The sequence below is a fragment of the Rattus norvegicus genome, chromosome 4, assembly GCF_021556685.1.
Source record: "Rattus norvegicus strain SHRSP/BbbUtx chromosome 4, alternate assembly SHRSP_T2T, whole genome shotgun sequence".
Classification (NCBI taxonomy): domain Eukaryota; kingdom Metazoa; phylum Chordata; class Mammalia; order Rodentia; family Muridae; genus Rattus; species Rattus norvegicus.
Window position 1 is genome coordinate 159,791,064 of NC_141537.1, and position 10,642 is coordinate 159,801,705.

General features: G+C 49.7%; 1 protein-coding gene and 1 non-coding gene across 9 annotated transcripts; one reads left to right on the forward strand and one right to left on the reverse strand.

Annotated features, from left to right (window-relative positions):
• Positions 1-1,612: 1,612 nt before the first annotated feature.
• Cops7a (COP9 signalosome subunit 7A) lies at positions 1,613-8,993 on the reverse strand. Of its 8 annotated transcripts, none has more exons than XM_087657707.1 (8): positions 8,886-8,993; positions 8,217-8,421; positions 5,642-5,717; positions 5,371-5,459; positions 4,217-4,419; positions 3,246-3,351; positions 2,937-3,088; positions 1,613-1,922 (listed from the first exon to the last, which is right to left on the reverse strand). In XM_087657707.1, the coding sequence occupies exons 2-8, from the start codon at positions 8,376-8,378 to the stop codon at positions 1,877-1,879; spliced, it is 834 nt and encodes a 277-aa protein (XP_087513833.1). In that variant the 5' UTR covers positions 8,379-8,421; positions 8,886-8,993; the 3' UTR covers positions 1,613-1,876.
• On the forward strand, positions 7,758-7,863 carry LOC120102584 (U6 spliceosomal RNA). The gene has a single exon (XR_015687422.1). It is a non-coding gene; the product is annotated as a U6 spliceosomal RNA (small nuclear RNA).
• Positions 8,994-10,642: the final 1,649 nt, after the last annotated feature.

Genomic DNA, 10,642 nt, shown 5'->3' on the forward strand with positions numbered 1-10,642 from the left:
TGAGATCTGGACTCTCCCCATGCACAGCAAACAGGTCATCCACTGAGTCATGTCTCACTCTAGCCCCTGGCTTAAGCATTTACCATGTTTTGTGTGTGTCAACTCTGGACTTTGATGATGATTTAGGGCTGGACATCTAAGACTGTAACACAGGAGGGAGGGGTGAGCCTGTGTGAGCATGTGTGTAGGCGGTATAATTGTTTAGAGGACTTCCCTAGTGCCATGAGCACACGGAATCCCTAACTTCTGAACCAATTCCATCATTAAAAACTGAGCACTCGGGCTGGAGAGATGGCTCAGCGGTTAAGAGCACTGACTACTCTTCCAGAGGTCCTGAGTTCAAATCCCAGCAACCACATGGTGGCTCACAACCATCTGTAATGGGGATCCAATGCCCTCTTCTGGTGTGTCTGAAGACAGCTACTCTGTACTTATACATAATAAATAAATCTTTAAAAAAAAAAAAAACAAAACTGAGCACCCATCAGGCATAGGTGGCACACAGGAGACAGAGGCAGGTGGATGTCTGAGAGTTTGAGGCCAGCCTGGTATACAGAGCAAGTTCCAGAATAGCCAGGGCTACACAGAGAAATCCTGTCTGGAAAAGCCAAAACAGAAACAAAAACCAACCGAGCACTTGCCACTTCCCTGTGCTCTGAGCAGCAGGCCCCCTGGTGCATCAAAACCACCCTGCACTGTGCTGTGAGGGCTACAGTGGGAACTCACCCACCCTCCTTCCTCAGGAACGAAGTCTAGCAGTTCAAACCCAGCTTGGGATTTTGGGTCTGAACCAACCGACAAGAAAAGGAGGGAACGAGATTAAAGGGGTCCGAGGGCTGGCTCACACCACTGGAAACTGGCATCTTCTACACAGTGGGACGACTGCGGCATTATTTCAGAGGCGAGAGATTCAATTAGCTTGTTTCAGAAAGCTGAGAACCAGAGTGCCAACTGAACCAAGTTTGGTGGTGCACACTTGTGATCCCAGTGCTTGGCTGGCTGCAGGAGGAGCCTCAATCCAAGGCCATCCTTTGTTCAAGGTCAGCCTGAAATACCAGATGGTCTCAGAACCACAGTGATTACCCCAACTCACACGCCAAGCCACCACCAGGACTTTGCCCCTACTTTCTGGTCCAATGACAGCAAGCTTCAGGTGCAGTTAAGAGCAATTTGTCTATAGCCAGGCATGGTGGTTCATGTCTTTTTTTTTTTTTTTTTTCTTTTTTTCGGAGCTGGGGACCGAACCCAGGGCCTTGCGTTTGCTAGGCAAGCGCTCTACCACTGAGCTAAATCCCCAACCCCAGGTCATGTCTTTAATCCCAGCACTCTGGGGCAGGAGTAGGTAAATCTGAGTTGAGCTAGTGCATTCCGAGAGCCAGGGATACATAGAAAGACCATGTTCTGAAGGGGGTGGTGGTGGAGAAGTCCTAAATCCCCAGCTAGAGAGCAGCCACGGCCCAGACAACGCCTCAGACAGCACTTCACACTTGAGTGAGGAGAGGGTTCACCTGCCCCTGAGTTAGCCCTTCCCACCTCCAGGAAGCAAGCAGTGCTGCAGGCCAATCTCCTGACACACATACTTCTTGGAAACTCTCAATCTGGACAAAAGGGACAGAGACCAACAAATCTAATAGTTTTATGTGCTTTCAATGTGAAAAGTCAGGTTCACTACCATCACCTCCCTTGTGATTCTCGGAGGTGAAGGGAAGCAGACTACACTGGAGGTCCTTGCAGGGACAGAGACGGTCAGTCTGCATCTCCATTGTTATACATGACGGTTCGTTACTGCTGACAGTGGCCTGAGGGTGGAGCAATCTGTCCAGGGTCTAGGCCTCCTAGCTGCTAGGCCCAGAGTCTGCAAAGTGTCTGGTTCTTTTCACTTGGCACTTGGCTTTACAGAGGACTGGGGGTTAATCTTCTCCCTGTTAACAAACACCAAAGACAGAAGAGGCCCAGTTCCTGGCATTTTTGTACATAGATTTCTCATAGATTTATTTCTGTGTCATGTTATATATAGACCTATTCATATATACTTTTTATTTTTAATATACAATCTATATTTCCTTCCCCACCAAAACCACAGGAGATATAAGTTCTGGCAGGATTTCCATTGTGTTTCCTAAGATGATTAGCTAACCAAGAACCATTTCTTAACATCTCAGAAATAGTTGTCCTCAGGCTCTGGGGTCACTGGAGCAGCAGTATCCCCAGGCCCAAGGAGATGAGAGAGGACAAGAGACAATGTAGTGTGATGGGGTTCTGGGAGGAAAATGTCCAGTGACTCCCAGGGTAGCAGACTGACTCCAGAACTCTAAGGCTGGGATGAAGGTGGAGACCCCCTTCCCCATGGCTTTTCAGATGCAGCCCACTAGGCAGGAGGAGGAGCTGCAGGTTAGGCATGCAGGGGTAGGTGTGGGTAGTGGAGAGCCAGCACCCTCTGTAGGACTGCCGGCCTGCTCAATGCCGGGGGTCATGGGCAGACACAGTGCTAAAGAACAATGGGAGCAAGCGTGGTGGGGAGGAGAATGGGACACGTAAGAAGTACCAACATAGCATGACCTGTACTGGCCTCCTCCCCACAGAGGATGTGGTTATGCTTGGGGGTGGAGGAGATGGAAGTCATGAGCTAGCATTATCAGCTGGCCAGGGGCACAGGAAGGCTCTCTGAGGACTCCTAAGGGCTAGGCAGGTAGGCAGCTGGGACCCCACATTCCCAGGGAAGAAACAAGTCCTTTCAGTTCGACTTGGACCAAATCTTGGCGCTCCCTCGGAGTCTGGCAAGGGGAAGAGAGAGAGAGGGGATGCAAGGGGTCTCCTAATTCCTGGAGGACACCCCCACTCCCGACCCCATGCAAATGACTAAGGCAAGTGGAGCAGCCAGATCCCTGAGGTAAAAGTTGGGTACCCAGAGACAAGCGGCTCCCGCATGGGCTCACCCCTTGCCCTTTGAGGCTTTCTTGCTGGGTTGGCGCTGGTTGGTGCCAGGAGCTGGTTCTCTCAGCTCTGTCAGGTGTTGCTCAGGGTCCTGGGAAGTGGCTGCAGCAGCGGCCGCTGTTGTAACTTTAATGGTTTTCTTAAGGTTGGCAACCTATTGGGATGAAAGGAACGAGGATAGTCAAAGGAGGTTTCAGAACTGACAGGTCCTGAGTATTTTATCAGTCTGCCTCAGGCACACCCCAGCCCCAGTGCCCAGGCCAGGTGCCCGGGCTGGGGAGCTCTAGCTCGTCTCATCCCTGTCTGCTCACCTCACTCTCGATCTGCTGCTTCAGGCCCAGCTGCTGCTCCTTGTGCAGGTTGGCACGGCTGACTTGCTCTTCAATGCCTGACAGCACAACCTCACAGCCTACGCACCTGTGGGAATCAGGGCACACCAAAAGCCTCAAAAGCAAGCCTCTGAGCTGGACTGGAAACTCTTGCCTGAGCTGACCGGGGACCAGGGAACCAACAACAGCGGTATTCTTTCTCATCACCAAAACCCCCAGGGCAGGATAAGAGAGGGATAAGGAAGCAGCTGAGTGACAGAGACAAGGTGGGTGGGGGTGGCGTGTGTGCTTAGAGAAGTGGCTCAGTGGTGAAGCTCATGTAATGCTCCTCCAGAGAACCGAGTCTAACCCCTGGCATCCACGCCAGGAGGCTCACAATTACCAGCTCCTGGAGGATCTGAGCCCTCTGGCCCTGTGAGCACCTGCATTCACGGGCATCCTCTCACCCCTCTATCACATACAAACACATAACTAAAAATAAAAATAAATCAAGATAACAAGATGACAGTGGGAATCAGAAAACATAATGGGAGAGCCAGACATGGTGGTGTACGCCTGTAATCTCAGAATCGGGAAGCTGAGGCAGGATTTTCAATTCAAGGCTAGCTTGGGGTACATAGTGAGATGTCTATAAAGATCCTTTGTATCTATAAAGGATACAAAGAAGAAAAGGAAAGAGACCCATCGCAGCCCCTGATGTTGTAAGCCGTTGTACTGAACTGCGCCTGCAACAGCGACAAGCCTCCCACCAAGAGCTGTCAAGAGCACAGCTCCCATTCCTTTCCCGTTTCTGCTCTGCACCCAGGGCCCCACTGAGACTGTTCCCTCAGAAGCCTTGGGAAGAGAGCACTGATCTCTTCCTCTCCTCTTAGGCTAACCCTCCGCACCCCAGTCCCTGGTCTCTCCTGCTTATATAAGGGAGTGGGAGGGGTCAAGGCCTGACTAGTTCTCACCACTCTTGCAGGGTTTGGGCGATGGCGCTGAGGTCCTGGCGCTGGATGTCCCGTCCAATGCTGTAGTCAACCTCTAGCCGCTGATTGCGCTGGTCCAGAGATCCACGAAGGACATCGGCATACACGGCCTCGATCACGAGGTCTTCCAGCTGGCGCACATTACGAAGGGCGAGAGCCTCCAGCAACACTGCATATGGGATACACTGGGTCCAGAGGTCAGACCAGAATGTGTGGGGTTCAAAAGCAGAGGACTTTCCAGAGTCCTCTTCGAGTCTTTCCCCACCGCCCAGGCCCACATCCCTCCACTCCTATCCATAAACCATTTCCCGGAAGATGTTGGTTCTAAAGCAAAACCTATTACTGCCCCCAAACACGTCACCAGAAAAAAGAGCATCTCTCAACCTCTATTTATTTCCGTCCTTCCTTTCTCCCTCTCTCCATCCCTCCCTCCTTCCTCCTTTCATGGTATTCTGACACACAGTCTCATTCTATAGCCCAGGCTGTCTTGGAACTCACTATGTAGTCCAGGCTAGACCTCACATTAATCCTGTGCTTCAGACTCCCAAGCGCTGGGCTTACACGAGACATGACCACAGACTCAAAAAAGACAATCTGGTGACAGATGCTCTTCTTCCTATGCCTGCCTCCCACGTGCAGTGGGAAAGCGGGACATCTTCCTAGCGCTAAGGAAACTGTTTCAGCTCAGCATGACACCAGAGGGGAGGAGGGTCGGGAGGTACTGTTGACTCAGCTGCCTGACAAAGTGGCATTACCTTGGAGGAGTCTACAGCCACAAGCCTGATTCCAGCACACATCACCAGGACTCAGTTCTACTGAACAACTGGGAGAGTGATGTGATCTAACGAGACTGTGCCCCCAGGGCACACAGGTACTCGTGGGTCACACCCATCTTACTATAGCAAGTGGAGAAGAACCTCATGTCACTCTGAGGCTTTGTTGGCCTGGAACTCCCTATGGTGAACTCCATATGGTCAGCATTCCAGTGGCTATTGGACCCCAAACACCCCTGACTAAATGCGTACAGTGACAGTTTCAGCTCAGACCCAGAGAAGGAGGCCAACGGCTCTCCTACACACTCCCAGGGACTCACGACAGGTACTCTCTGGCTTTGGACTGGCAGGACTGTCACTTACCTTGACTTTGGCAGCCAGAGTGACAACTGACAGATGTCGAAGCTTGTTCTTCTGAGCCTCAGTAAGTGGGGGGAGGTTCCTGGCTTCAGCTAGACAGGGACAGAAGCCAGGGGATCTTGTTTTTAGCCATTTCCTGCAAGTTTTCTGCACCAATTATGGTCTAACCTGCCCAGGTTCACTTATGACATCGAAGAAGGGCAAGCCAGGAATTTCTTCTAAGTCTCTCCAGAAACCACCCTTCTCCTGTTTCCACAGCTCTGGCCCTATTTACCTAAGTAGTCAGCATAGGTCCCATAGGCAAACACTGTGAGCAGCCGGAACGTGGAGGCAAAGTCGCTGTCTGCCAGCTGCAAGAACACAAGGGAGGCAGTGACAAGGAGGCCCTGTTCTGACCTTGCTTTCTCACCCCATCCTTCCCAACAGTCCCTATCCTGGTCTGTCAGGGGCTCATTTCTGCCATTAACCCTTTGCTGTGCTACGCATCCGATTCCTATTCTCAGTCAGGGCTGAAAACTTTCAGTGTTCAGAGTAGCACAGGTGCGTGTGCACACACATACACACCAGACACTGTAAATTATGTGCCCCCCCGCCCCCCAGAGGGTTTGTGGCCATGGCTTCAGAATGTCCTCATAGCGAGGTCTTACGTCATCCACAGCACCTTCCCTCCTGTCACTGCCACTTATCCTGGCATGTCACTCTGCTGGTTCTCACCTAACAATGTTTTTTTTTTTTTTTTTTTTTTTGGTTCTTTTTTTCGGAGCTGGGGACCGAACCCAGGGACTTGCGCTTCCTAGGTAAGCGCTCTACCACTGAGCTAAATCCCCAGCCCCAACAATGTTTTAACAAGGCTATAGACCCAGCATCTGCTAGCCTCCAAGGACCCAGAGCTGTGGCCTTCGAAGTAAGTTACTGATAAATTGCTGACTTGTATTGTTTTATCCATTTATCCGATCTCTTTCACTGGAACACAAGCTGGAAATGCTCCTTCTACCTCATCTTAAGGACATACTTTAGTTCACTGTAGAGAAAATCAGGGACAAAAGCCAGTTTCTTGTGAAACAGCAGTCCCAAAAAACATTCTATCCTCTGATTCCACCACGGGTCTTCTAATGCCTGGCTCAGTCTAGCCACACACTACTGTCACTCTCATGACAGGCTGGTGTCCCAGGATTGGCCATCCATCTGCTCTATACTTTTAACGTTCTTTTTTTCTTTTTCTTTTTTTTTTTTTTTCCGGAGCTGGGGACCGAACCCAGGGCCTTGCGCTTCCTAGGCAAGCGCTCTACCACTGAGCTAAATTCCCAACCCCACTTTTAACGTTCTTGACTCAGCCATTTCCCTGAATGTTCTCGTCACTGTGTTCATAGCAGTTTGCCACTGTCTTAGGGAAGACAGCATCTTCACCATCTACCTGGGGGTGGGGTAGGGGTGGGGGTGGGATTTACCATGGCATAACTCAAATGCCCATTCTCTCTGATTTTAGGAGACTCCAGACTTTCCCACAGTTACTACTGTAACTGTGAAGGGAAGTGCTTTTTTTCTTATTATCATTTACTTTATGTATATGTATACACTGTAGCTGTCTTCAGACACACCAGAAGAGGGCATCAGACCCCATTACAGATGGTTGTGAGCCACCTTGTGGTTGATGGAAATTGAACTCAGGACCTCTGGAAGAGCAGTCAGTGCTCTTAACCGCTGAGCCATCTCTCCAGCCCAGGTAGTGTTTTTTTCGGTTTTTCCCTCATTGGAGTTGTGAGAACTGTACCTATACTGAGCCATGCATACGACAAACAAGGGCTCTTTCACTGAGTACATCCCTACTCCTTTTTTGAGATGGGGTCTAAGTTGCAGAGGCTGGTCTAAAATTTGTGGTGCCCTACCTTAGCATCCCAAGTTCTGAAATGGAAGCCAAGGCCTCACAAATGCTAGGCAACCACTCTATCAGCTGTTTCAAGGTTCTCATCACCATTTTTTAAGGGAAAACTGAGACTTAATTAGGTTTTTCTGATCCAGGTGACAAGATTTGTTGTTTTGTTTTTAAGACACGGTTTCTCTGTGTAACAGGGGCTGTCCTGGAACTCAAGTCTGTAGACCAAGCTGGCCTCTAACTCAGAGATCCACCTGTTTCTACCTCCCAAATGATGGTGACAGGATTATTAAGAGGTATCAATAGGCACAAATCTTCAATCCCAGCACTCCGGAGGTGGATCTCTGAGTTGAACACACAGAGAGTTCCAGAACACAAGTTATAGTACACAGAGAAACCCTGTCTCGAAAAACAACAACATCAATAACAACAGTAAAGATATCATACTGGTGGACGAGCTGGCATTTATGAGTGGTATTGTGTATGACATGTTCTTTTGTTTAAAAATTTAAAATCTGTGTTTCCTTCAGCAGCACATATACTAAAACTAGAACGATCCAGAGAAGATTAGCATGGTCCCTGGGCAAAGATGACCTCAAATTTATAAAGCGTTCCACATTTTTAAATAAAAAAAGATTTTTTTTTAAACTTCTGCATGAGGCATAGTCAAGAAGATTCCCAAGCATTCAAGGCCAGCCCAGATGACGATTACCAGTTTAGTGCAGCCAGGACTACGAAGTGAAACCCTGACTGAAATTGTGGGTACAGAGGAAGGGAGCAGTAAGTTTACAGACCCCTTTTCTGTAAGAGATACAGGAAATGAAGACCTTTTTTTGACTGCTTACTTTTCCAAGCTGACATCTAATTATCAATACCCTGTTCACCTGAGTGGCTATTGGTTACAAAATGAGCCCACCATTCTCAAGGAAACTTTGGTCCCGAGGTTCTTTTTGAATTACCCAGGCAAGCAACACACCTCTCTAACATTAGGCATATCCAGCAGTTCCCCAAACACGTAGACACCAGGGGCCTCCAGCACCTGGTGGATGAGTGTGGCCAGTGCTGCCCCCTTAGCCGACTTGGCAAGGAGCAGAAATTGCTCCTGGTTCTGCCCTGTCACCTTCACCTCCGCACTCATGGCTGCACCCTGGTGCGGGGCTCTGGCCTCAAGTTTTCTGGAGCTGCAAGGAAAGAGGAACGTAAAACTAAAGGTCCCTGAACCACGTGAGGGTGGTCAGCTCAAGGGTGGGGAACTGCACTCAAGAGGTACCACGTCACTTCTGCAGTGTGCAATTAGGTCAAGAAGTCTAAAAGCCAACTCTAGGGTTCCTTAAAGTCGGCCACATCCTGGCTGCCACGCCCACCCTCTCCTCCATCGGGGCAGTCCCAAGCCCCACCACGTGCATCCCATTGAGTTCCAGGACAGATGAGGAAGGGAGGGAAGAGGTGGCACATGGTGTCTACCCCAACGACGACGAACTCCCAGCTCTAAACTCGTGTCTTGCACGTGTCCTCAACCACGTGACCTCACCTTTTCGATCCTCACTCGTGGCTCCACCCCCTCCCTTAAAGAGGCAGCCCCGGGTCCGCGAATCTGTGCCCAAGGCCGGGTCGTACCCTGGGACAGACTGCGACCGACCGCTACCTGGAAGCCTCGTCTTCCAGCGCGCGGGGCGGGGCGGCCGCTCCGTCACCTCCGGCAGCGGCTCCCAGCCTTTCCTGCCACCTCCCCGCAGGGTCGCTCTAGCCACGCGCTTCTATGGCCAGTTTCCGGCCGCACTTCCGCTCTCGAGAGGCGGGTTCCGGCCGGCTATGGCCTGCTTCCGTTTCCCGACCGAAGGAGGTGAGAGAGCGACACCTAGCTTCCGCTCTGTCGATAAAGCTTTATTGGTGCGGGAGCGGTGGATGCCGGGTGTAGAGAAAATCCTGGCTCCGTGGAGGTCCTGGGTAGATGAACCGCCCGGTAGCTGCAGGAGAGGGGAGGAGGGCAGCGCCAAGTTCCTCCGGCCGCATGAGCGTTAGTGGAAGACGAGAAGATGCAGAAACTAAAAATAGGAGACAAACATGGCTAGAGTTTCAACGGTAGATAATTTAGGTAGTTCAACCACTCATGTTTTTCAAAGAGCAGAATAAAAAGTAGACAAACGTGGCTAGAATTCAACGGTAGATAATTTAGGTAGTTCAACCACTCATGTTTTTTAAAGAGCAGAATAAAAGTTTAAAATGCAAGGGGGCAGGGAGTGGTGACCCACACCGCTTCCCTGTGTTTTGGAAATAGAGGTAGGATCGGGAGTTCAAAACCAGCCTCAGGGGGTTGGGGATTTAGCTCAGTGGTAGAGCGCTTGCCTAGGAAGCGCAAGGGCCTGGGTTCAGTTCCCAGCTCCGGAAAAAAAAGAATCAAAAAAAAAAAAAAAAAAAAACGAAGCAAAAAATACATAGCAAATACCAAGCCAGTCTGGGCTACTTGAGAACCGGTCTGGAAAAAACAAAACAAACCCCCAAATGATTAAGGGGAAAGGGAAGTGTATTGGTCAGGCTTTTGAGGTTTTCTTCCGTTGGAATTTCAGACCACGTGACCAGACTTTTGGCCGATTAAAACCAGAAGGATTACTACACCTAATCGTTCTGGTTTTAATACTTGAATCTCAACAGGAGAAAAGTGTAAGTAGAACCTAGGCAGGTGAGGAAATTTAAAAGTTAAAGGATTCAGCTGGTTATTTGTAATCCCAGCAGCCAGGAGACTGAGGCAGGAGGATTGCTATTAGTTGGGAGGGTAGCCTGTGCTACAGTGTGAGAGACCCTGTCTTAGAATACTTTAAATTGCATGGTGGTACACACCTTTAATTGGGTGGATTTCTGAGTTAAATCATCCAGCATCTTATGCATAGGGAATTATGGTATAGCCAGAACTACTTAGTGAGACCATGTCTCAAAATGAAACAAAACAAAAATACTTACAGAAACCATTTAAGGGGCAAATTAAGGTAAAGCCAGACTTACTGTTTCATAATCTGTAATCCCATTACTCAGTAGACTAAGGCAGGGGAATTGAAAGTTCAAGACCTGAGTTCTGGAAGTAACCCATGAGACAAGGGAACATAGGGTCCAAGTGCAGGCTTATCTGATTCCATTGCTTCCCTGCAGGAAAAACGAGGCATGGTAGTACATGCTTGTAGTCTAGCACTCGGGAGGCTAAGTCAGGAGGATCTTAGGCCCAGAGGCCATCTGGGCTTCGTAGTGAGTTCCAGGTTGAGAGTGGTGGAGAGAGAGAGGTTAGAAGAGGCTAAGAACACTGGCTGCTCTTCCAGAGGTTCTGAGTTCAATTCCTAACTACCACATGGTGGCTCACGAACATCTATAATGAGATCTGATGCCCTCTTCTGGCCTGCACGTGTACATGCA

Coding starts and splice junctions, on each gene's coding strand:
- Cops7a (XM_087657703.1), bottom strand. Junction 5,718..8,216: donor ATATGCCTAATGTTAGAGAG/GTGTGTTGCTTG, acceptor GTGTTCTTGCAG/CTGGCAGACAGCGACTTTGC. Junction 5,460..5,641: donor GACCTATGCTGACTACTTAG/GTAAATAGGGCC, acceptor GTCCCTGTCTAG/CTGAAGCCAGGAACCTCCCC.